Source organism: Maniola hyperantus, chromosome 1 (assembly GCF_902806685.2).
Source record: "Maniola hyperantus chromosome 1, iAphHyp1.2, whole genome shotgun sequence".
Lineage (NCBI taxonomy): Eukaryota > Metazoa > Arthropoda > Insecta > Lepidoptera > Nymphalidae > Maniola > Maniola hyperantus.
The window spans coordinates 4,578,014-4,605,977 of NC_048536.1; the positions used below are offsets into that span (position 1 = coordinate 4,578,014).

At 37.6% G+C, this 27,964-nt stretch overlaps 1 protein-coding gene across 1 annotated transcript in view; it reads left to right on the top strand.

Moving 5' to 3' along the window:
- Positions 1 to 27,964, top strand: part of LOC117983619 (integrin beta-6-like) — a 63,133-nt gene that overhangs the window by 12,891 nt on the left and 22,278 nt on the right. Inside the window, exons 2-6 of the mRNA XM_034970237.2 lie at positions 15,486 to 15,671; positions 16,948 to 17,252; positions 19,795 to 19,873; positions 20,313 to 20,697; positions 22,381 to 22,593. Of these exons, the coding sequence (XP_034826128.1) occupies positions 15,486 to 15,671; positions 16,948 to 17,252; positions 19,795 to 19,873; positions 20,313 to 20,697; positions 22,381 to 22,589 (1,164 nt within the window). The 3' untranslated portion in view covers positions 22,590 to 22,593. The remainder of the gene's footprint in view (positions 1 to 15,485; positions 15,672 to 16,947; positions 17,253 to 19,794; positions 19,874 to 20,312; positions 20,698 to 22,380; positions 22,594 to 27,964) is intronic.

Consider the following 27,964-nt stretch of genomic DNA (forward strand, 5'->3'; position numbering starts at 1 on the left):
GTCGCTGATCGCCGTTATCGCCGCCCACGTATTAATGTGAGTCGAGCTTGTTATTCAAAGACAATACATTTGAACTCGTCTTATCTTAAACATAAACAAATCCGTCTGGCCTCATATCAAATATGCCTTTCGATGTCAAGAGCCCAGAATCCGCTGAGCAATCTCCGGTCTTACAGAAGATAACAGTGAAACAGTCAAATATCGAGATGGAACTAAATGTGTTATTCAAGTTTGTGAAACCATACGATGGGTGCCGTGAAACTCTCAATTCATTCCTCATAAATTGCGACAATGCTATTTCACTTGCTAGTGATGTACAAAAACCTATTTTGCTTAAGTTCATACTATGTCAGCTAAAAGGGAAGGCGGAAATTGCTTGCTCCATAAAAGATTTCACCTGCTGGTTGCAATTAAAAAATTTCCTTAAGGAACAATTCTGTGAGAGGAAACATTACTCACACCTGCTAGCAGACCTACAGGAGAGCAAGCAAAGCCCGCTCGAGAATGTTAGCCAATTCGCACTTAAGGTGGAGACTTGCCTGTCACAACTCCTAACGGAGATTTCACTAACTAATGCCGAATCGGGTCAGTTAGCCGGTCGGTCTGCAGCTATGGAGGATCTCGCCCTCCATCATTTCACAATGGGTTTACTCCCTCGCATATCCACGATAGTGAGATGCAGGTCTCCAAGAACCTTGAACGAAGCCATTAATATAGCTGTATCCGAGGAGCGTATTCAACAGACTCTGTATAGGAGGTCCCAGCCCGCTGAAAACAAAGGTAATAAACCTAGAAATTCATTTACGCCCCTTCCAAGGCCGAACTTTGCGCAACGGCCCACTAACTTCCAAACCAATGACATGCCTGCTAAATCCCCGGTAATTTGCCGATATTGCAAAGCCGAAGGTCACATTTTAATGAATTGCAAGAAACGAGAATACAATAATAGTCGTTCACGCAACTTTCAGGCGCAAGCCCCTGCTCGTAATCCCAACTCATTCTCTAGGCCAGGCCCCAGTCGTGTAAATTTCATGCAAGAAGAGAATATCGAATCTCGTGATGAGGTGGACTCCGGCTCTGAGAACGAGTATTCTCCAAATCATTTAAACGAATAAAGGTCCCGTCTTGGTGCCGTACGGGACACCAAAAATTTAAAATCGATGCCAAACCCTCTGTATCCATGTCAAAATCCTATGCATCCGTGTTGAGACACTCTGCACCCGTGACTAATATCTCTGTATCCGTGTCAAAACCCTCCGTGTCTGTGTCACGACCCTCTGTATCCGTGTCAAAACCCTCCGTGTCTGTGTCACGACCCTCCGTGTCTGTGTCAAAACCCTCCGTGTCCGTGTCACGACCCTCCGTGTCTGTGTCAAAACCCTCTGTATCCGAGTCAGGAACCTCTGTATCCGTGAAGAAAACCTCTGTATCCGACTCGAAACCCTCTGTATCTGTAAATGAAACCTCTGTATCCGAGTCAAGAACCTCTGTATCCGTGAAGAAAACCTCTGTATCCGACTCGAAACCCTCTGTATCTGTGAAAAAAACCTCTGTATCCGAGCCGAAACCCTCTGTATCCGTGAATAAAACCTCTGTATCCAAGTCGAAACTCTCTGTATCTGTGAATAAAACCCCTGTAAATGAGTTAGAACCCTCTGTATCCGTGAAGAAAATTTGCGTATCCGATTCGAAACCCTCCGTGTCCGTGAAGAAATCCTCTGGATCTGTGAACACAACCTCTGCATCCGTGACAAAACCCTCCGTATCCGCCTCGCAAGCGAAAATTCAGTCTGAAGTTCGAAGTGAAGGATTCAGACCTTCCAAATCAGATTCTAAATCCCAGAATTCCAATCCTGTAAAAGATTCAAAGTCAGACGCCATTAAAGGTAATAAAGTTTTTGAAATTACTGCTAATCCTGCAAAAATATTGCTCCCTCATGTCCTCGTCAAATCCTCTGTTTCAGATATACCTCTTTCATTACTCATTGATTCAGGTTCAGCAATTAGTCTCATTAAATATGACTCCATCCAAACGTATCTCACTCTTATCAGAGAGCCAATTAACCTAAAGGGAATAGATCCTGGTCAAGAGTCAACAAAGACCATGGGCCACTTTAATTTAAAATTACAACTCCTAGACTCCAAACAAAAACCAATCAGCTACAAATTCCATGTCGTAAGAGAAATTGACATACCTTATGATGGCATAATCGGAACCGATATGCTAAACGCTTTTGGATGTAACATTAATTACACTAAGAACACTCTAAAAATCAATGATGTAAATATAAAATTACTATTCCACGAACCTGTATATAACATCCCTCCAAGATCTGAAATGGTCATCGAATGCTCGGTCTCAAATCCAGAAATAAAAGAAGGTATTATACAAGACCAAAAACTGGTCAAGGATCTCCTCGTAGCCAATTGCCTAGTCAAGGTCAAAAAGAATAATAGAATAAACTTGACTGTAGTTAATACATCAGAATCGTCTATATCCGTAAAATCCAACTTAAATTTTACTCTGAGTCCAGTAGAAGAACTCCAAACATGTCCTGAGCAACAACCTCATTCGCATCCCGTTAATAATATCCAATATCAAGATTCTTACCGCCGTACCCAGGAAGTTCTGAACCAACTCAGAACGTCGCATTTAAATTCAGAAGAAGTAAATGCTCTATATAATCTCTGTTCCGAGTACTCCGACATCTTCCACCTTCCAAGTGAGAAGTTAACATACACAAATGCACTAAAGCATTCTATAAAAACCACATCTCAGAATCCAATTCATGCCAAATCCTATCGATTTCCTGAAATCCACAAAGCTGAAGTAAAGAAACAAGTTGACCAAATGCTATCTCAGGGAATAATAGAACCTTCCAACTCTCCATGGTCAGCCCCCATATGGGTGGTCCCTAAAAAGTTAGATTCGTCTGGTCAAAGAAAATGGCGTATTGTCATTGACTATCGTCAACTCAATGACGTGACCATAGGAGATACCTACCCAATACCTCAAATCAATGAAATTCTTGACCAACTTGGTTCCAGTAAATATTTCAGTACTCTAGATCTCGCCTCTGGCTTTCATCAAATCCTTGTAGAAGAAGAAGATAAAGCAAAAACTGCTTTCTCAGTTCCTGAAGGTCACTATCAATTCACTCGTATGCCGTTTGGGCTCAAAAACGCCCCTTCCACATTCCAGAGATTAATGAACTCGACTCTATCCGGTCTCCAAGGAACACGATGTTTTGTGTACCTGGATGACATTGTCCTTTACGGTTATGACCTTGATCAAGCCATAAATAATCTACAATGTGTTTTCCAACGTCTAAGAGAATACAACCTTAAGTTGCAACCTGACAAGTGCGAGTTCCTGAGGCGAGAAGTCGCCTACCTTGGGCATATAATTACAGAACAAGGCGTAAAACCTAATCCTGAAAAGATAGAAGCTGTGACCAACTTTCCAAGACCGGAAACCCCGAAACACATAAAATCCTTCCTTGGTCTAGTTTCATATTACCGTAGATTTATTCCAGATTTCTCGAAAATTGCCAAACCACTGACTCATTTACTAAGAAAAGATACTCCCTTTGATTGGCAAAATCAACAACAAGTGGCCTTTGATGAGCTAAAAACTAAACTCACCTCTGCTCCTGTCTTGATTTATCCAGATTTCACAAAGCCATTTATCCTAACATGTGATGCCTCAAATCACGCAATAGGCTCAGTACTCTCCCAAGGTCCCATAGGCAGGGAAAGACCAATTGCCTACGCTTCTAGGACACTAAATAAAAGTGAATGTAATTACAGCACTACGGAGAAGGAACTCCTTGCTATAATATTTGGCTGTAAAACCTTCCGGCCTTACCTATATGGCCGTAAATTCCAGATTGTAACTGACCATCGCCCATTAAAATGGCTTTTTAATCACAAAGATCCATCCAGCAAACTCCAAAGATGGAGACTCAAACTCGAAGAATATGAGTATGAGATAGTATACAGAAAAGGTAGACTCAATTCGGCAGCTGATGCCCTGTCTCGATATCCATCTGATTTTCTAAACCCTGTGAATGCAATCAATACTGACGATGCTCGTGGAGAAGATAACTTACCTCCACTAAATATAATTGCTGACCCAATAGAACAGCTGGGTGATGAACAGCTTATTCCGAGTCCATTGAGTGTTGATCTAGGCTCATTATCTCCGATTCCTTTTGAACATATAGATTTCGATCTCCCTGGCACTTCTTCGAATCATGAACCAGAAAGGGATATTGTTAATAACCCTGAAATTGTACTAAACCCGTCTACTTCAAACGACTTGCCCGTTCTAAATCCTTTAGACCTAGATCTCAGCCTTCCAAACTCTCCGTTTAATCCTGAAACCCTACTAAATCCTACTAATCCCAACCGTGGACATTTACCTGTTAATATACCAAATCCTGCTAATACATCCGGTGATTCCTATTCTGATTATCTGAAAGCAATGTCAAATAAAAATTATAAATATAATACCACAATTCACGAATATGCCAATAAATTGCTATCTTCCGATTCCAAAATAATTATTGTTCCTACTTCAATTGACCTAGACGAAACAAATCCAAACGTCGAAGAAATTCTCGCCAACAACAACGACAACAGTGAATTCCTAAATAGGGAAAGATCACTTCATTCATTCATAACTCTGGAGTCAGGCGATAAACACTACTATTTCCTTTTCGCCAAGGTGCACTACTTCGACGATATAACTTATCCTGAGTTATATAAAACTCTACAAAATCTCCGAAATGAATTGCTCTTACAACCTGAGAGTCCTAATGAAATTTCAATATCTGATTTCAAAGACCCTTTCGTAAAATTATCCTATACTAAACTATATAACATCCTGGCCTACCTATTCCATAACACTCACATTACCATCAAAATTTATAGGAATACCCTAATATATCCGACCCCTAGTGAAATCCCCACTATACTTAGGGAAAATCACGATCTACCCATTGCGGGTCATGTGGGTTCTACAAGAATGTTAAACCGAATTAAAGAAAGGTATAGCTGGAAGAACATGAGGTCAGATATAGAGAACTATGTTAGAAAATGTACTCAATGCCAATCCAACAAGGCACTACGCCAGATCAACAGGGCCCCAATGCAAATCACGTCAACATCCACTGCACCCTTCGAAAGAATCAGTCTGGACATTGTGGGTCCACTACCAGAAGCTGGTAGAATCTCCTTGAAGTACATACTCACCTTGCAAGACGATTTGACCAAATTCTCTACAGCTTATCCCATTACTAACATCACTGCAGAAGAATGTCTAGAATGTCTTGTTCATTTCATCTCCCTTTTTGGGTTGCCCAAAATGATCCTAACGGACCAGGGCACTAACTTCACCGCCGAACTCTTTAAAGAAACCTGTAAATTCCTAAAAATCAAACAGATTTGGTCTTCACCTTATCATCCCCAAACTCAAGGCGCTCTTGAGCGGAGCCATTCAACCATTAAGGAATACCTTAAATCCTTCGTAAATGAAAACCAATCAGACTGGCACAAATATATCTATACTGCCATCCTAGCTTACAATACCAATGTCCATTGTACTACCAAGTTCTCTCCACATGAATTATTATTTGGCCAAAAACCCTATTTCCCGAACTCTCTTTTTGAACCCAATCCATCAGGGACCTATCACGAATATATTAAAATGCTTCATCACCGATTAAAACTATCACGTGAAAAAGCCCTGGAATACATCACGAAATCCAAAGAAAGATCCAAGCAGTATTATGATAGACATTCCCGTCCAGTTGAATACAAAGTAGGTGACATGGTTTATGTAAAGAACCACGTACGCCTACGTAAAGCTCTTTCACCAGTATGGAAGGGACCATATAAAGTAATTAAGGTCCACGGTAACCATACACTTTCCGTTTTAATTAACCGACGTCATGTTAAACAACACTATGACGAAATAAAGTTGGCAACAACTTAATTAGGTTAAGTTCAGTAAATTAAGTTAGTTAAGTTTGTTATATTAAGCCTAGTTTAGTACTTACATATTTTAAATTTAAATTTAAGTAAAATATATACAAAATAGACATATATATATATATATTTATATTTCCAGTCCAGCGGTATTATGTCAAGGCATAAGGCACGATGGCTACATCGAGCAGATTACAAGCAGTCCTGGAATTCATTTCAACCCAATAGGTTCAATTAAATTAGTTAATGATTATTTACATGTAGTTATACCCATAGAGTTAGAATATATAGAACCCCACATTGACAACATCAATAGTGTTCTACATACATCCCAGCATCTTTGCACAAAAAGTAATACATTAACCGGTCTTGAATGTCAGAATATATTCCAACCACTCATTCCCATGCTCGAAGATTTAACACGGGACTACCATTCTTTATCGCATCTGATTTCATCCAGAAGTAAAAGGTCAGCATGGATACCTGGTATCGGTATCATTTTTAAACACATCTTCGGTACCATGGACGAAGATGATGCAATCAAATATGGTAACGCTATACAACAATTAAAAAACAATGATAAAAAATTACTAAATTTAGTTAAAGAAAACATTCTTATCTCCAAGACAGCTATAATCAACTTTAATGAGACCCTAATCGAAATTAACAAGAACGAAAAACGTCTTAATGACGTTGTCGAAAATTTGACGTCACACATTAACAATGTGACTATTATCACGAATTCAATTCTGATCAAGACCACCATGCAAGAAGTGTTTAGTGCGCTCCAAGCAAGTTTATTAAGTTTATCCTATAAACTAGAAGATATTATAAACTCTATCTTATTCGCAAAAACCAATACATTACATCCGTCCGTTATAACACCGAAGGACCTGTATAATGAATTGGTTGCCAATGTAAAACACCTACCGAAATTCTCGGAATTCCCTGTAAATTTAGAGCTGTATAATATACACATAATAATCAAACTGTCAGAAATAATATCGTGCATTTTAGATAATAAGTTGGTATACACAATTAAGATTCCCCTAGTCCTAATTTCTCCTTTCAACCTGTACAAAGTCATTCCTATCCCTGTAGCACATAACGCTAGGACACCTAACTCATTTGCCCTTATCATACCTTCAGCATCCTACATTGCCATGAGCAGGGACAAATCAGAATATTGTACCTTTAACGATCTAAATAGTAAATGTAAACTTATAGTTAAGAATTCGTATATATGTAACGAAGTTGCTAAATTTAATATTTTGAATGAGCCGATATGTGAAACGGAAATAATCACCAAAGTCATACACTCACTCCCAAACGAATGCAAAATTAATTTTATCTCAGGCACTGTCCATATTTGGCAAGACATTGGAAACAACCAATGGGTTTTTACCCATTCTGAACCAACAAAACTACACATTGACTGTGAAAATGAAAACCTGGATACTATCCTACTTGGCACAGGGATAATAACTCTAAAACCAAGATGCAATGGTTATTGCAAAAACACAAAACTCATTGGTACAACCAACCTTACAATTAAAATAAATAAAATATTTTCAGACTTTAATTTAATTAATGACACTTGCTGCAACCTTACAACATTTAATAAATTGAATTTCACTTCACCCTTAAAACCTCCTTATTCTCAGATCAACTCTGATAATTTTATGAAATTAAATATTAGAGCAAACGACGCTCTAACTCTATTAAAAGAATTAGAATCCCAGACTAACACCGAATCAATACCGACTCATTCTATAATCTCATATGTTTTTATAAGTTTTTGTATAGTATTTGTATTATACTACTTTTGTAACAAGAGATGTTTAACCTTTTACTCAAAATACAGAGTAACCTCTTCCCCTAGCAATACAGACAACCCGGACAGCAACAACGACATCCCTCTTTCTGAACCACGCTTGAGAATTGTTTAAGTTGGTAAACTTCGCCTACAACGCGCAAGTTTACACTTAAGCGGGGGGCTGTTACACCCCTTAACTGTACCCAAAAGAGCTGATGACAGACCGACTCTGACTTGACCGCCGGTGGATAAGGTAGCTTTCCCAGTCAGTCCGTGCTAGACCTCTGAAGAGGGTAAACGTCTCTTGACTCTTCCAAATATCCGTGTTCTATTCCTAGTTTATTTTATTTTTCAAGTTTAATTGATTAATTAAAGTGTATTTCTTTTAGTTATTAAATAAATCTTTTTTTAAAAACCTTTTCGAAAGAACCCTTATAACAGATAGAAATAATACACGCAAAAACTACGGTGTATTTAGGCTGCATATTGCAAACACTAGTCTCAGTTTTTATCTAGTGCTTTGGTTTAAATTTAAAAGTGTGGTGTAAAATGTTCACTTTTCTATATAAACAAATAAAAATTACTAAATTCATTAGTTTTTTTTTTCTAAGTTAATTTAATTATTAAGCTTGGTCCGTGAATTTTACAGATAACACCAACTCGATGCAATAAAATCTCTACCCACGATCTATATAATGATCAAGTTTCCCATACAAGAAAATAAACACACTCAAACTTTGCAGTTGTAACTGCAAAATGGAACAGTAAATGGATTGGAGTTTAGCCAACGTCGTATAGATTTTTCTTCAAACATTTTAAGACGTCTGCAACTGTCTTCCAGTCCGATGACCTTTTTGCGTAAATATGTTATTGTACTGTCCTAGGGCAATGAACTTTGTTTTAATTTTTATTAACAAGTTTCCTATTTTTAGGGTTCCGTACCTCAAAAGGAAAACCTAACCCTTCACGGATCACTTTGTTGTCTGTCTGTCCGTCTGTCTATCTGTCTCTCTTTCTGTCTGTCGGTCTATCAAGAAACTTACAGGGTACTTCCAGTTTACCTAGAATCGTGAAATTTGGCAGGTAGGTATAGGTCTTATATTTCTAAAACAGATTTTTATTTATTTTTATGCATCATAGTTTTTGAATTATCGTGCAAAATGTCGAAAAAATACGACTGTAGCACGGAACCCTTGTTGCGCGAGCCTGACTCGCACTTGGCCGCTTTTTTTTTTTTGGAATCTTTTGTCGTTTTATTGTAAACTTGAAACGTAATATCTGAAATTATTAATTGCCATTCTGTAGGTATGTGTACATTTCGTATGTGCGGTATATTTACAGAATTCTTTTTTACTACTATTTCTATACTAAGTAAGTATTTATTTAACTTTTTTTTTTTTTTTTTTAATAGATATAGCGAGCAAGCGAGCAGGCGGGTCACCTGATGTTAAGTGATTACCGCCGCCCATGAACATTTGCAGCACCAGAGGAGCCGCCGATGCGTTGCCGGCCTTTTAGGAATTTGTTGGTCCGCCCCTTGAATAACCCCATGTTATAATCTAGTGGGAACACCGCCGATGGGAGTTGGTAACTTTTTCGGTTTGTGCGGTGTGCCACACTTTACACAATTATTTATTCCGGCGCTTCTTCTGCTTAGTGCTGGAAGCACCTGACTAGCCTATCCACTTTTAGTGTTATAACTGTAGTGGTATGTGGCACAATTTATACATAGACTTTTTATTTTAAGATTACTATACCAAGTGGTGTATCATATGAAAGGGCTTTTACCTGTACATTTTGAAACAGATTTTAGTTAGCTATTTGTTGTAGTTTTTGATTTATCGTGCTAAATATCTAAAAAATATAAATGTAGTACGGAACCATCGGTACGCAAGTCTGACTCGCACTTGGCCGGTTTTATTTAATTTATCAAGAAATGCATTGTCTGGCACCCCTTAGTGCGCTATTTTATACAAGTAACATTTTCTGAGTCAACGGCGTTAAATTACCAGATGCGGGTGATCTCATTATATTTTATGGAAAAAATTGCCTTTTTCTTTGTTGCTAATGTTTCAAGTAAAACTAAAAAATTAGGTAGGTGCTATACGTATTATCATATTTGATTTTTAATGACTTTAAAATAGAGTCTTAGTGTTGATAAACTACCCACAAAATGCAAAAAATTAATAAGCATGCATCTTTTACGCAAGTTCGCGCTCCTAAAGGAGTCATAGGTAGGTTTGTCATTCAATTTGCATAACTATAACAAATTCACTACAACGAAACACAATTATTTTGTAAACAAAAAGCGAAATTTACGAATTGAACAATGGGATTTGCTTACACTCCTTGGCTTGTTCCAATGATGATGTGGGTAGAACAATGACAATATTGTGCAGTAAAATAATGTGAAAAAGAATTAAGTACAGTACGAGGCAGAAAATAATGTACATCGACCTTTAGAAGGAGATAGCGGATTTGTAGAGCGTAGTCTCTGTCGTCGAGACCGACAAAATGTCATATAGGTATAAGTGACAGAGACAACGCTCTACAAAGCCGTAATATCATTCTAAAGACCGATGTACATTATTTACTGCCGCGTACTGTACATATCTCTGTCATCATGTCACACGTCTGGATCTTTTTAATTTCCAATTTCCATACCATTTATTTCTTTCTATTCATTCTTGTTTTAAAACTACTCATTTTCGTCTGAAACCCTCACGAAATACTTTCAAACCTCGCGAATTTCAGGCCCTAACTTTTCCTCCATTCATGTACCCCTAGTAACTCGAAGAAGGGTTATATGAACTTTCTAGATGTTGCAACGGTGTACCCTACACACTGCACAACTAGTGTAATGGGCACCACCCACGACAAACAGGCTTACACTGAAGGCTTAATAAGCTTGGGTGTAATTTTACCGCCCACATAACTGCGAGTATGCCGGTTCCTAAGGCTCTGGTTATTTTAACCTGTTAGAAATGTTTTACAAGTAGATACTATCACTATTATCACTAATAATCTCCGAACAGATCTGGTTTCTTTTTTGATTTTTGGATCTTTACTAATTTCAATTCCATGTACCATATCTTCTTCATCTTCTCAGACCTCAATGGTAAAGGCTAGAGTACATATCTCATAAATCCACAAGTTTTATAAATTTTGAATTTGAATTGATATCTAGGGGTTTATCCAATACGGGTCATAAATCAAAGAAAAAGAGATATAAGGCGGACACATTATACGAATATATAAACATCATAAAAACAACATCATGCATGTCTTGAATTCTAATATTAAATCTTCAAGTGCATAATATTAGAGGCACCGTAATTGAAATTTTTCCGTCTTTATCTGATTCATATGGATTAAACGAGACCGCGATATGAGTCCAGCGATCGAAATTAAATTATACTGATCGCACATTATACCGAATAATTACTTGGTACTTTTACGTGTTTTTACTACAGAATTCTAAGAGGATTAAAAAAAAAGTTATGTAGGTATGTAAATTTTTAAACATTGCATTGTAAAACTAACCGTATACAGATAAAGTATAAATCGCCTAAATTACAAATATACGCCCAAATATGAATATCCATAGAAAATATCGCCTCAACCAGGGTTGAGATAATATTTTCACTAACATTTTTTGACGCCGTGAGCATCCCGTAACTATTCACACACACTCAGGGCTCTGAAAAATGCAATAACTAAATATATAAAAGGAAAATGTGACTGACTGACTAACTGATTGACTGATTGATCTATCAACGCACAGCTCAAACTACTGGACGGATCGGGCTGAAGTTTGGCATGCAGATAGCTATTACGACGTAGACACTAGACATCCGCTAAGAAAGGATTTTTTAAATTCAGCCCTAATGGGGTGAAATAGGGGTTCAATATTTGTGTGGTCCATGCGGACGAAGTCGCAAGCATAAGCTAGTGTTTTCATATAATGTGCGATCACCTTAAGGCACGCACTGTAGAGGCTGAGGGAATAATCATCGACATCTTGGCTATTATTGCTACTCCCACACACCCCGGCGAGGGTTTATTGCCCTTTTAACTTGCCTCATAATGAACAAGATGTTTTACAAGCTATCATACAACTTTCTCTTATATTGTTTTTAGTTTATAAAGAAATAGATCAATAAACTCTATAGACTTTATTGGTTAAGCAGCATCTCGCCCGTACGATAGGTGGCATGTATCGCTACCACCACATCAAATTACATAGTTCCGTGTCTTTATAAAAAAAAATATTCGGATACAAATTAGCCCTTGACTGCAAACTCACCTGGTGGTAAGTGATGATGCAATCTAAGATGGATGCGGGGCGCGGGTTAACCTAGAAGGGGTATGGCAGTTTTTATTAAACCAATAAATACCCTTTTGGTTTCTACACGACATCGTACCGGAATGCTAAATGGCTTGGCGGTACGGCTTTGCTAGGGTAGTAACTAACCACGGCCGAAGCCTCCCACCAATCTAAAATCTGAATGTAGGCGACTCAATATCAAGTAGGTAGGTATATCGTCTAATTTGCATACTTTGATAGTGCATGCTAACTTAATCCTAGGTTTATATTATCTAAATACAGACCTTAGACTAAATTAAGTGTAAAATAAAAAACCGGTCAAGAAGAAGGCTCCGTACTACAGTCGTATTTTTGTGACATTTTGCACGATAAATCAAAAACTATAATGCATAAAAATCTGTTCTAAAATATACAGGCAAAGCTTTTTCATATGACACCCCACTTGATATATTAATCATACTTTGAAAGTTGAAAATAATAATTATTTGTTCATGAACACATTTTTTTGTGATGTAACCACAAATTCACGGTTTTCGGATTTTTCCCCTTACGTGTGCTATAAGAGCCAACATGACAAATTTTATGATTTTACATCAACGGGAAGTACCCTATAGGTTTCTTGACAGACACGACAGACAGACAGACAGCGAAGTGATTCTAGAAGGATTCCTTTTTCCTTTTGAGGTAGGTACGGAACCCTAAAAATAAGATAATTCTCGGTATAAGGATTCATGCTTTCTATGCTAATCACATAGTCACACGAAAATAGAACAATAGAAATAGACGTTGACACAATTCTATTAGGAGACACATTAATTTTAAACGTGTTTCTTAAACAGCTATTAAAAACCGGGTTCATTATTTTATCTCGCTTAAAATTCATTAGGCCGCTCATTAAACCGCCGTAACGTATAAACAGACACGCTGACGGATTTATTATATTAGTATCTGCTGCGAGTCGGAAGAAAACCGTTAGTTTTTACTTGACTAGCTAACGACGGGGCGTGTGTCTGTTCATGGGTACCCTCATAATCGCCAAACTACTCATCATCATCATCGTCAACCGATAGACGTCAACTGCTGGACATAGGTCTCTTGTAGGGACTTCCATACACTACAGTCTTGCATCGCCTGAATCCAGCGGCTCTTTGCGACTCTTTTTATGCCGTGCAGTCATCTAGTGTGAAGTTTTCGAACAGTACCTACGCTTTCCCTCACCCATGCCAGCACCTTGGTATCCCAACGTCTATCGGTTTTTCGACTTATATGCTAATAGTGTCTTTCGTGTAAATAATTAACTTATTGACACATTTATTAACTAATGTGTAAATGAATGCTGTGGAGCTTGCCGCATCCTCTTTTTCACTTCACTCAAGTCAGCATCGTAAGTTCGCTTCATTCAGGACCTCCTTCGAGATTTTGGTGTTGTACTTTACAAAAAGACTCTAGGGGTAGTACTTACTCTAGTGGTGAACAGATTTCTATTCTATGATCCCGGTTTTTATCATTATTTCTGCGACATATACTTACAAGAATTGCCCGTTATAAAGACATCTACATGTAAAAAACAAGAGATATACCTAATATTTGCGACTTTATGTTGGCGCCAGATTGTTTTTTTAACAGACACGTAGCATGCAATTATTATTATTATTATGACATACACATACATACATACGAGAATGCACAATAAACATAAATAAATAAGTATTTTTTGTTGAGCACGCGCACAGTGCACAAACATTTACCAACAAGTTTTTATAGCATTCCTGTACATGTACAACCTTATTCTTTGTTATGCGGAAAATATGCAGCCATTATTATCACATAACAATTTTAAATAATGTATACCTTTATACTAATTGCATAGCTAACAAGTGCTATAAGTACACACCTACAGTGTGGCGCCAGGCGAGTTAATAGAGAATTGAATTACCTAATAGAAAAGCGAAGTGAGTTTCCTATAGGTAGGTACCTACATAAATGCTAAGCAGAGGATTCTCAGGGCTCCTTTGATTTATAAGGATTTTTATAAGAAGTTCTTCTTCTTTAAATCATTTGAACCTTAATCAAGGGAACTACGAAGAAAGTGTATTTGGTGTCACTTTGGATAGTAGATAGTTTCAAATCACAGAAAACAGATTCGGGATAGTTGCTTCACCAGCGAAAAATAAGTAGTCTGTCTTTACCTATTGAATAGATACTTATAATTAAAAAAGCTTGTGGATTTAGTGTGATTTTAGATTTTGGATAGTGGTTTTAATAAAATATCACAGAAAACTGAAAGAAAGTACGATATAGTTGCTTATCACTGGCGAAAAATAGTTCCTTTTAACACCTAAGACTTGTTACAAAGCTATCAAGTAGGTACCTACTTAGTGTTAGTAGGTAGTAGGTACTAGTAGTGTAGGTACCATTTTAAAGTTTTGGTAGAATTAGAAATGTCAGAATAAATAGGCCTTTAAATAAATAGGCCTTTTCGTAATTTTTTTGCGCAAAGGATCAGCCTAGCTGTGCAGCGCGAAAATGCAATGAGTATTCAGCGCGGTTGAGACTTAAAAAAAAGTTGAGGAAACAGTTATTATTATTTGATTTGGGCTTAAGCTAAAAAATACCCTTCTTTCAAATGAGGTATTTTCTATCTGGGGTTCTTCCAGTTAGAGCATATTTAAAATCTCGTAGACTTAACAAGCATCAATCTCAGTCAGTGAGTATCTAAGACGTATAAAGTAGCAATTACGGTCGTTCTAGGTACCCAGATTCCAGGCGCCATCCATATAAAGCCTGCCTACAGCTCAGCTTTGCCTTATAAGCTCAGTTGAAATGCTCTGCTAATTGGGTGGATTTACTTTTTATGATACATAATTATAGAAATATAGATGCCTCCATAGCGTAGAATAGTAAACCAGCTAATGAGGAGAACTATTGCCAAAGTGCAAACCGCATTCTTGGATGAACCTGCCGCAAAAAAACCGGCCAAGTGCGAGTTAGACTCGCGCAGCAAGGGTGAAGCGATGAATTTGTGGTTACATCACAAAAAAATTAAAATGTGTTCATGAACAAATAAAGTATTTTCAATTTTCAAAGAAAGATAACTAAGTATACCAAGTGGGGTATCATATGAAAGGGCTTTACTTGTACTTTTTAAAACAGATTTTTAAGTATTTTTATGCATAATAGTTTTAGATTTATCGCGCAAAATGTCGAAAAAATACGTCTGTAATACAGAACCCTCATTGCGCGATACTTGGCCGGTTTTTTTAAACAAACAACGCATTATTTTTGGTTGCCTTCGACAATATTTACCAATATTATATTTTTAGAATCTAATATAAGTTTTCTTTGTTGCAGGTACAACGATGTTCGAAAGACACCCCCGACACTTGGTGTAAAGGCAAGGTGGAAAAACTGCCAACTTTAACGAGGGCAGAAGAGAAGGGGTCAGTCTTGAACCCTAAGTACATCCTACAGACCCTCGAAATTGGGAGTCGTGCCAGTTTGAACTTTACTTTCCCGTCGAAAACTAGTGAGCAAAAGGTACGACTATGTGTTTTTTATCTTATAGCTAGCTTATGCCTACGACTTCGTCCACGTGAACTACTGAAACCCCTGTTTTACGTCTTTAGGGATTGAATTTTCATAAATCCTTTCTTAGCGGATGTCTACGTCATAATAGCTAAATGCATGCCAAACAGCCCGATCCGTTCGGTCTCGTAGTTTGAGCTGTGTGTTGAACTGTTGATAGATCAGTCAGTCAGTCAGTCAGCTTATATAGAAGACTATTAGACCCGGGTGCTCCGCGCCAATTTCTGGAAATCCTTATGTGAGATGCACGGAATTAGAAAATACCTACCCGTCGTTTCTTTCGTGTAGTGCCATTCTTTTCCTCGTAGAACATAATGAAAAAGATGGCACTAATTTTAGACCTGGCAATCTACAGAGATTGTATACAACCGAATTAACACTATTATAGCTTCTTACCCATTGTTAGTAATTATTTCATTAAACAACTCTGTATAATATCTATGAGGTTATACAGCAGGTACCTACTTAGTATAAAATAAGTATCTATATAAAAACTGGACTGTAAGTTTTATGGAACTGGGACCTTTATGAAAGTAAATAGAAAACTATCCAGTAAGTATTTCTTGGAATAAAAAGTAGCACAGTGGTTCCTCCGGTTTGTTATCAAAGTGGTGGCTGATCAATGAATAAATAATATGGCTACCTAAATGTATTCACATCTATGCAGATGAGTATAATAATTTATTCTGTAAACATCGAGGCAGTTACAATGTCTAAATACATAATATAATATTTAGATAATGTATCCTTTGTAGCCATCCGTCAGTAACAACATCAAGCTTTTGATCTGTTTCAGCTAGAGATCAAGCTTGCAAAATGTTCCCACCGCTCGCGCTGTTGTATCTCATGGAGTTTTCGTTACGTGCACCTAAACATTATAATTTCACAATAGCGCCACAATTTTGAAAATTGTGGCGCTCTACTAAGCCATATATAATTATAATCGTGCATGCTATTTTTATGACCAATTAAAAGTGACTCGACATAATATCAAAATAGAAATGGTTATCATAGCACATGCGATTTGTCATGGTAAAGAAGTTTATTAAAAAAACATTGAATTCAACTCAGGTTGAGGCTACAAATAATAAGAGCTTTACGTAGCTTGGCCTCAAAACATCGTAATATAATTCATACATTTTGTAGAAATGCATTTGATAGACTAATTATTATTAATTCAAAAGCACTTAAGTAAAAAAAGTTTCTAATCTATCCTATTGTTTCACAGGTGGAATATGTCGTCAATTCGACACAGAGCTCCGACTTTCAAGTAACGAAGCAAACTTATTGCCAAGGGGAGACCTGTACTACTACAATCGGCGCAGCACCCGAGTCGACCTTCTGCGCCGCGGACGGTGGAACATACGAGTTCTTCCATGTGAAAGTATCAGTTGATGGAATTCCTGATAGTTCAGTGATAAAGTTTCACGTCCCTTGCGCATGTACATGCAGTGAAGCAGTCGAGGCGCAGTCTCCAAAATGTAACAGAAGAGGAAGTTATTCGTGTGGAGTTTGCACGTGTCAAGCTGGTTGGTAAGTAATTCTTCTTCTCCCTTCTATTTACTGAAGATGCCGAGTATCATTTTATATTTAAGTATTTTATTTGTTACGGAACCACCCACAGAATTATTATTCCTTGAGTTCTATAGGAATTTCATTTAATAAATTCTTTAAATTCGAAAGCGTATTCAAGACAAGTTCTTCTGCTTTGAGCTCTGGCTTTGTACTATTCTTCTTCGTTCTGAGTTTTCCTTCTTGTTCCATCTGTTTATTTAGGATCAAGATTTCTACATTATATAAGTGGTTATCTAGCGCATTGTAAATGACAAGCTTTATTTGCAGGTGTTGTAATTAAAAACAATAATTATTTTATTTTATTACATAAAAATTATTAAGTTACAAAAAAATGTGTGCTTTACGCACCTCTTGCAGGCACATTAAATTTTATGACTTTGTGCACTTAATTATAATTATAGTGATAATGATTTAACTTAATACATATTTATCACTGGTTAGTTGCTGTCAATATCTTGGCTATTAGCATTATGAGCATATAAATTGTAGCAGATAATTCATATTTACAGAATTACATATTGAATAATCACTATTCATAATATTAAACTTATAACAAGTTTTCAAGAGAAATGAGTAGATTGCGTGTTTAGTCTCATAATTGTGGCTAATTCCTTTGTACACAATCTCTAAACTAAACTAAAATATCACGTCTAAATCTATTGCTATCCCTTTCATAATGTTGCTTTCGGAAAAGGAAAGCACTAGATTTAGACCTGTTAATTTAGTTTAGTTTAGAGATTGTGTACTAGAGAATCGGCCCCAAATGTGTCAGACCGCTGGCCTCTACTAAGTACGGGTCTCCTCTCAAAGTTTAGGCCATAGTCTACCACGCCTGTTTAAATTTTGAGAAGATTATGGAAGCATGCAGGTTTCCTCACGATGCGACGCGATGTTTTATTTTACGGTTAGCTCAAGTGATATTTATTGTTTAAAAAACACACACATAATACTTAACTCCGAAAAGATTAAGTTGCGTGCTCGAAATAAAACCCCGGACCCCCGAATAGGAGGCTAAACTCTCACCACTTCATCACATAATTGCTTATTCACATAATGCTAGAGATTTTCTTGGAATAATAATAATAGTTCGGGAAATCCAAAGATCTGATTCTAACGGATCTAAGGTATTGACGGCTTCGGAAACCTACGCTTGGCCTATGGTAGAGTTCAGTTCGCTCCAAGCACCATATTTCTACGTTTCAAATCATTTCCTTAATGCTAAAGCTAATCCAGACATTAAGTGTGAATGTTGGTAAGACCGAAGTGTTAACTTATGTCAGTTTTAATCAGACTTTCAAATGCACTGAACAAAATGCATCTCTGTTCATCTGGCGGCTGCAAAGCTAATTATAGACTTGCGAGCCCCACTTTCTTTAGCGGCGGCATTAAAAGTGCTTTAACATTATACTTGACATCATTGCTGTGCCGCTTCTAATTATAATTATGGGATACCAGGAGAATATCACGGCTACGTCGTATTTAAAGCGTGTCCCGTGCTTAAAGTATGAAAAACTGTTACCGAGTCAAAGCTCTCTTGTGAATTTGAATTATATACACTAAACTTGACTAGGTAACAAATAAGTTCGCGATAGTTCGAGATGGCAATCGGGGTATGAGGCTGGGGGACGCCCCGCAGACCCGTACGTCACCCGCGCCGGGTTAGCGCGGGGACTGTGCGGGTATGCGAGGCCTCCCACCCTGATTTCCATCTCAACCGCGTGGATTTAGGTTTTTAAAAATCCAATGATTTTCCAGGATAAAAAGTAACCTATATCCGTCTCCGGGATGTAAGCTAACTCTATACCAAATTTTATCAAAATCGGTTAAACTGTTGGGCCATGGAAAGCTAGTAGACAGACAGGCAGACACACTTTCTCATCTATAATTTTTGTATGGATTAGGTACGTAGTCTTAGTACTTATTAATTAAGTCAAGTGCTAATTTAAAGTGAAGGGCTAAAAGTTCCTTCATTTTTTTTGCTCTACTATAGGTTTTTAGAGAAAGAAACACTTGTAACACTCATAAAATTTCCCTTACTTAAAATACATACCTAGACAAATATTATGAAACTAATGATGACAAACTAACAGGTTTAAGTGGACGTTTAAATACAAATTATGCATTCCTAGTTTAACATTTTATCAGATTTATGCGTCAATAGGCCATTAATATTCGATAAACTTCTTACGTGAGACGAATATAAAATCAGAGTAAACTGTGCTAATCGTTTAACTGTTTTTAAATACTTCTGCCTATCGATAGTATACCTTATTGCCTTACGATTCGAACTGAAACAGGGACCAAAATTTTCTATATAAAACTCCATAGGTACATACAGAAAATCGAATTACCTACAAAAAATCCTGCAAACACTCCCACTAGCTGATAAGTAGGTTGGTATTCTTTCTTCTTAGAATCGACGAAAAAATTCAAAAATAATAATAATTAGTTTTTAGATTTTGTGGTTGTCAGTTGTTTACGTAATGCGTTATTTTTTTAGGACAGGCACCTTCTGCGATCAGCCGATTTGCGAAAAGAAACGAGGTGACGTCCCTTGCACAGACTTCCAACGAAGTAATGTAAGTAAACCAAATACGTTACACCGAGTACCTATGCCGAGTACATAGTAGGCGATGCAATGTTTAGAAATAAGGACTCTAGTCTCTATGAAATCAAAAGAGTAATCGTATTATAGAAACTTATCCTTTGGTGTAGCGCATAGCCATACACTATTTATATTAGGTGGTTAGGGTCTTCTATTGGAAAGAGGGGTTTTACAGACCTTAGGAATAGCCACGTACTTTTAAGCATGTGACAAATTGTTAATTTTGCCAATTTTCGTACAATATGGGTATTATAAAAATCGCAGAGGTGTCACTATCAAATCACTATTCAACGTAGATGCTAAAAAGATCCCAGTTTTTAATGAACGTCCCAAAATATAAATTAGGAGGCGTTCAAATAACCTCAAACATTTTATTGGAAAGCTTCTTTAACATAAAAATCCTTTTCATTCAGACGGAGTGTTCCGGCAACGGAGTATGCGGTCCTTGCGACCAGTGCGAATGCTTCACCGACAGAGAAGGTTCCAGATACTTCGACCAAGACAACTATTGCGCAGACATTTGCATGACGACCAACTACTGCGACCAGTGCCTCGCCAGCCCAATACCCGGCCAATGCCAAGACTGCCATTTCCCCTTGTTCCGGCTCCCATACAACCAAACCCTCATGACACATAAGGATGATTTCAATAGAAAGCTATGGATCAAATGCAATACCACGATCAATGATTGTAATATCGAATATGCAGCAATGAAGGACAACAATGGAGAATCCTTCTACATGATCATAAACAATTGCGATCCGGTCACTGGTGAACAAATCGTTGGCGGTGTTAGTGGTGAGTATTAGATTTCTTGAATAAACTACTAACAATAATTTCACAAATTACATAATAAGTATATAGGTACCTACAAGTATATTATGATGAAAGAAGATCTTATAAATGAAATGTTTAAGCTGGTAGAACGCCGAATTGGAACTTAAGCCCATAAAATTAAGTGAAGTTTTATTTTGTGCAGCTTTCAACTCAAACTTGGCTTTGGTGAGGTGTTGGTATTTCATTTACTTCCTTCTCGGAAGTTGTGACGAAAATAGACTCTGCAACATTTGCGCAGACGCTTGCAATGAAATTTGAACTATTAAAACCACAATCTTATTTTGATATAGATATAACAAAAGTCCTATAAAAATTAAGATACTTACTTAATAAAAAAAAAAGTATATTATTGTTTACACGTCTAATGTCTATACATAATAGGTAATAGGTATAAGGAATAGTTTTTTTTATTTCAATATAATTTACTCAAGTAGGTAGGTACTTATATTAACTAGGTGTACAAAATTTTGTTCTCAAATTAATTCCAAAGTTTTTATATTATTTTTAATAACAACAAAACTTGTGAGTATTTACTAAAATAAACGAAAACAATCTTCAAACACTAAAGTAATAACGTTTAGTCAATGATTGTTTTTATAGAAGAGAAAGAAAAACATACATAACTGTTGGTTAAATTATTTAAGATGGAAAGGGATAGATGAACAAAATGATGGAACACACATGGAGTATCCACGCAGTGAATAAAAACAACTGTGTAAACTAGATTGTTTGATATTTTGGCGTAACAACTGCATTGTGATCATTAAAATTTAAACTGTTGCTTTGTGTTTAATGTTATATTATGTTTGTATCACTAACGACTCTATCTGCTTTGACTTGCGTATCCTTGTTTGGTTATTTACATTGATCTAGTTATTTAGTGTCTTTTGTTTGTTTATTATTGATAAGCTTGCGTTTCGCTCAAGTCTCAGTGTCTTGATATTATGATAATAATATTTTTGGAGTTTGAATAACCGAATTAATAACAACTAACAATTTGATTTGATGATCAATTGAAATTAGAAACCCCTTGTAAATGCTATCTTTACATCGATGGCTATCTTATATAAATGAATCTCATATTGATTATTGAGTAACTTTTGAGTTAAAGGTGTTTTTTTAAATTGATAGTCATTTAAGAAAAATCTAATTCTAATTGATTATGTAACAAACAAAGAGTTAAATAAAATAGCTCAACGGGTAAAAGAGTGGACTGAAAATCGAAATGTCGACGGTTCGAGCCCCGCCCGTTGCACTATTGTCGTACCTACTCTTAGCACAAGCTTGAACCTTAGTTGGAGAGGAAATGGGAATATTAGTCATTTAACATGGCTAATATTAAAAAAAACAACGGCAGCTACGGGCCACGGGCTAACCCAAGCACACATTACACATCTCTCTTGTAGCTTCTATAACGCTAAACGACGATTAAAACAACGACAGCTTTGTTGCACTGATATTGCTTAGGTTTTAAGCACCCAAGCGTAGCTACGCTTGGGCGCCTACCTCGTCAGACTATACCTATGTTAACAACTTAGAGTAAATCCTAGAATCTAGGGCCGTAAATAAATTAAAAATTAGTATTTTTAAAAAAAATCTTCGTATGTCCGTTGATATTTATACCAATTTCTTTTTGTTTAATAGTGACGCTCCCAGTGGTCCTGGGCGTGATAGCAATGCTGGCAGTGGCTGCCGCGACCGCCGGGTATATAATCTGGAAGAACCGGACACCTCCCATGCCGCTCACAGATCCCATGTACCAGAACATCGACGCTGAAGACTGCACTGGAGAAAACCCGCTGTACAAACCACCCACTTCGTCGTTCAAGAACCCTACATATGGGAAATGGTAGCTTGGTAAGTTTTATTTTCTTTTTCTTAATAGAATAGATGAATCCTCTTTGCAAACACTTATACTCGTACAAGGACCCTATGCACCATTGACTTTTATATCGATGCTATACCTACACACAAAAAATAAAAGAAAAGAAACTATACCTACAGAAGATTAAAAAGGCGATCTTATTATTAGAGTAGGTACCAATTCTCTCACAGACGGCAACCTTTGGAGAAAGAACTTGGATTCTTTTTCTTTAGGTATTACCTTCTTCATATTGATCGGTCTACTCTCTGGCATTATGTCCTAACCTAACATGTCTCAAAGTACATATGAGTAAGATGTACATTTTCTGTGTCTAAAATCTAAATGTTATGTAATTTTGAGTTCTGCTACTTTTATGTGATTCGCGAAATGATCAAATTACTAGTTCAATATAATAATTTCTAAATATAGGGATCGTGACGTAAATACTTGAGCTCAGTGTAATACTATTTTATATACAAACAGAACAAATACAAATACGCCAATCGAATGCAAATAAGATGACTAACGTACAAATAAAGATAAGAAGGAAAGAAAAAGGTTACTTACCTTATGGTTTATTGGTTTTTCCAATTTAACCATTTCATATATCAATAACTCTAACATTTGCAATGACTCAAGAATTAGCTTCGACTCGACAAAGAAATATTTTGTCACTTATAACTACTTGTAAAGTTGTAGAGCGTGTATTTGACATTGAAACCTTGTTGCTCAACTACATAATTAGGAATGCACTTATTATTTACAGTAACTTTGTCATAATCTGAGTGGAAAATTTTAGGAGATAACTAACTCCATTTACTTTGTAGGTACTATGTTTGTAGAGTGTGTACATGTGAAAAGTAAGCTATAGGTTTAAATTTTTAATTCTGCTTATCTTGTTTTTAAATTCAAAACAGATTTGATATCTAGAACAAGGACATTGCTTGTTATAATTATGCTAGATTTATTAAGGTAATTAAGTAATACTTAATTATTTGCTTTTTTCATGTCGAAATTAATAAATATGATATGATGCTGTAATTTGCAAACTGAAAAGCACGGGTGAAGGCAATCCACCTTGTCTCGCACCTCACTTTTCAGATAACTGCATCATTATTTAATTACTGTCAGGTGATATACCTACCTACGAGTATTAACGAGACAGGGATATAAAAGCCCCCAATTTAAACGTATGTTTCGGCTGTCTTATTAACGAAATTTGATCAGATTAATGCGATTGCAATCCGACACTCCTACGCTCATGGTGATTTCGCCACCAATGCCTTCGCTATTGTGCCTTAAATTTGGCCAATGAAAACAATAATGATGACAGCAATAATAATATCATATTATCGTAATTCAGGTGCTGTACTATCACAAACTTCATCAAAGATAGTAATCTCACACACGTAAACACATCGTAAAGTAATGACATAAATATAAATTAATATAAAAAATGCGTTTCAAAGTGCAGTTGCAGTAAACAACCTTGCAAAATGTCGGTCATTTATAAGTGTAAGGTTACACTTAGGACTTTTTGTTCTGATCTGCCTGTTTGCAATGCATGTTTGTCCGACAGAGACTTCTTTGACGTATCGCTTTTAACAGCAGTCAGCAAGCGGTCGTGATCATGTAACGTTTTTTGAGCTCCAAGTTTCACCATGACCTGCCAATAGCGTTTTTCTAGCTATTAAACACTATATAGTCTGGTAAAATTTAAAGGACGCCGATCATAAAAATTTCATTTTACAGATTTCTGTTTTTTATCTCATTGAAATATGAATAAATAACATTGTTTCGGCTCGTCAATCTCGTTCTCATCTCAAGTCTGTCTTTCCCAGAAGTTAAATCACGTCGCCAAATTATCAAATGCTTCCTATTGTCCATTTTTTGTTTCTTTCTTTTCTGCTTGCTGACCCCTTCCTGCTCTTAGTTCTATAGCATGGGCAATATCATGTCTGTAAATGATGATTGAACAACGCAATATTCATTTTCTTTTAAAAAAGGGAACGTGTTTTCATATTATTATTTTTCGTCCTAAAATGACGAGGCGAAGAAAAACATTGTGAGGAAACCTGCATGTCAAATAGTTTTCCATAATGATTTCAAAGAAGTGTGAAGTCTGCCAATCCGCACTTGGTCAGCGTGGTGGACTATGGACAAACCCTTCTCATACTCATAGGAGACCCGTGATCATAATGAGCCGGTGATGGGTTGTTGGTGATGATGGTGATGATAGCAACTTTATGTCTAGCGACATGTCGCTACATTGCAACGTAAACTTACGGCAAGAGATCGAAAACTTGAACCGTTCGTATTCGCAGTTAAGGTTCGTACGCACCTGAGCGGCGCGGCGCGGCGCTTCAGTCCGACTGCAGAACGCGTCACCTCAGGCCGCTCGACGGTGCCTACCGCACTACAACTTCAGTACGCGGCACCTCGCGTCACTTGCGCGTCACTTTTATACCCGTTCGCGTACGAGCGCGAAGCGCCGTGCCGCGCCGCTGGGTATGTCGCACTAGCGTCACTGCACTGCGCGTCGCTTCGCTGCGCTTCAAAATATTCTCTCCAGCCGTGCCGCGCGGCAACGCGCGGTGAAGCGCTATGCAGCGCCGCTCTAGTGCGATATGCGCCATACAAAATGATAGAAATGATATTTTGACGCTCTGTGCCGCGACGTGCAGCTCGCTGAAGCGCCGCGCCGCGCCGCTCAGGTGCGTACGAACCTTTAAGGTTCGTACGCATCTGAGCGGCGCGGCGCGGCGCTTCAGTGAGCTTCACGTCGCGGCACAGAGCTTCAAAATATCATTTCTATCATTTTGTATGGCGCATATCGCACTAGAGCGGCGCGGCGCGGCGCTTCACCGCGCGTTGCCGCGCGGCACGGCTGGAGAGAATATTTTGAAGCGCACCGAAGCGACGCGCAGTGCAGTGACGCTAGTGCGACATACCCAGCGGCGCGGCGCGGCGCTTCAGTATGCGTACGTCGCTCGAATAAGATACACGCGCATCTTGTTAGGTATTTAAAGTACAGGCAAGAATCGGCAAGATAGACCTCAAAATAAATAACGTAGGTTTAATTTTTGACACATGACGTGTTCCTCATGCTCTTAGAAGTATATCCTCAAAGGTCCCAACCCCTAGGATGTCGGCTTCCCCCCTTCCCAGTGTCTAAATGTATAAATGTCTCTCCGAGCGTTATGAGAAAACATCAATGGTAAAAATAATCCTGATTAAATAACTATAATATATTATGTACATATTATACCTACCTACTTCATCTAGGTAGAATTAATAGTTTCGGAAATATGCCTACCTATTGTTGTACTTGTGTTTATATTATACTAGCTTATGCCCGCGACGTCGTCCGCGTGGACTACACAAATCTCTAACCCCTATTTTACCCCCTTAGGGGTTGAATTTTCATAAATCCCTTTTTAGCGGTTGTCTACGTCATATTAGCTAGTTAGCTAGCCAGCATGCCAAATTTCAGCCCGATCCGTCAAGTAGTTTGAGCTGTGCGTTGATAGATCAGTCAGTCAGTCACCTTTTTCTTTTATATAGGTATTTAGATATAATATGTACCTGTGTTTACCTGCCTATTTTATATATTCTATTGCACATAAAACAAAGACATTTTGCGAAAATGCTTTTTCTAATGTAATTTCCACAGAACCTAAGGGACTAGCTGATGCCCGCAACTTCGTTCGCGTAGATATAGGTTTTTTAAAAATCCCGTGGAAACTTTTTGATTTTCGGGATAAAACTAGCCTATGTGTAGGCACACATAGGCTACTTTTATCCTACAGGGTATAATCTATCTCAGGTATATAGGTACGAGTAGGTAATTCCCGGAAATGTGCTCACCTATAGAAAAATCTAAATCCACGCGGACGAAGTCGCAGGCATCATCTAGTTGCATTTTTTTTTAGATTTTTAATCCCGTGTGAACTCTTTGATTTTCCGGGATAAAAAGTTGCCTACCTCTGTCAATTCCCGGAATGCAAGCTACCTCTGGTCCAAACTTCATATAAATGGGCCTTTAACAATCCCGTGGAAATTCTTTCATTTTCCAGGATAAAAAGTAGCCTGTCCTTCCCCGGGATGTAATTCAACTTTGTACCAAATTTCATCAAATTCGGTTAAGCTGTTGAGCCGTGAAAAGCTAGTAGATAGACAGACAAATACACTTTTGCGTTGATAATAATATAAGTATGGATATGCATAAATATTTTTTTATAATTTCCATAAAAACTATCATCATCATCATCATCATCAACCGATAGATATGTCCACTGCTGGACATAGGTTTCTTGTAGGATTATATTACCGACCTGTGTGGTATGGTATACCTGTTGTTTCTAATGTAATTTCCACAAAAACTATTAGGCAATCGCATAAAGAATTTTGTCTTCGACATTCTGAAGTAAATGTGAAATGGTACAGAGTCATTAAGAAGGCGAGGAAACAAAATGTGATATCCTTCTTGATAGCGTGACTTTGGTATGTCAGCAATCCATTTCTTCTTCTTTTTTAGGGTTCCGTACCTCAAAAGGAAAAACGGAACTCTTATAGGATCACTTTGTTGTCTGTCTGTCTGTCTGTCTGTCTGTCTGTCTGTCTGTCTGTCTGTCTGTCTGTCTGTCTGTCTGTCTGTCTGTCCGTCTGTCTGTCAAGAAACCTACAGGGTAGGTACTTCCCGTTGACCTAGAATCATGAAATTTGGCAGGTAGGTAGATCTTATAGCTGACATTTGGGGAAAAATCTGAAAACCGTGAATTTAGGGTTAGATCACACAAAAAAAATTAAATTGTGGTCATGAACTAATATTTTAGATTAGTATTTTCAACTTTCGAAGTGAGTGACTATACCAAGTGGGGTATCATATGAAAGGTCTTCACCTGTACATTCTAAAACAGATTTTTATTTATTTTTATGCATCATAGTTTTTGAATTATCGAAATCATACGACTGTAGTACGGAACCCTCATTGCGCGAGCCTGACTCGCACTTGGCCGGTTTTTTCTCTTCGATAATTCGTTCTTCTTCTGCACAACAAAGAAATAATAATCAAATCCTCTTCACTGTCGCTCATCTTGCGACGTTGTTGCTCGTACGCGAACGGGTGTAGAAGTGACGCGCAAGTGACGCGAGCTGCCGCGTACTGAAGTTGTAGTGCGGTAGGCACCGTCGAGCGGCCTGAGGTGAAGCGTTCTGCAGTCGGACTGAAGCGCCGCGCCGCGCCGCTCAGGTGCGTACGAACCTTTAGTCGTAGCTGCACCGACTCAGACTGGATTACGTGACTCGATGCAGCAGGCTCGTGGGGTTGCACCACACTTAGTTGATACGCGTATCTAGTAGTTA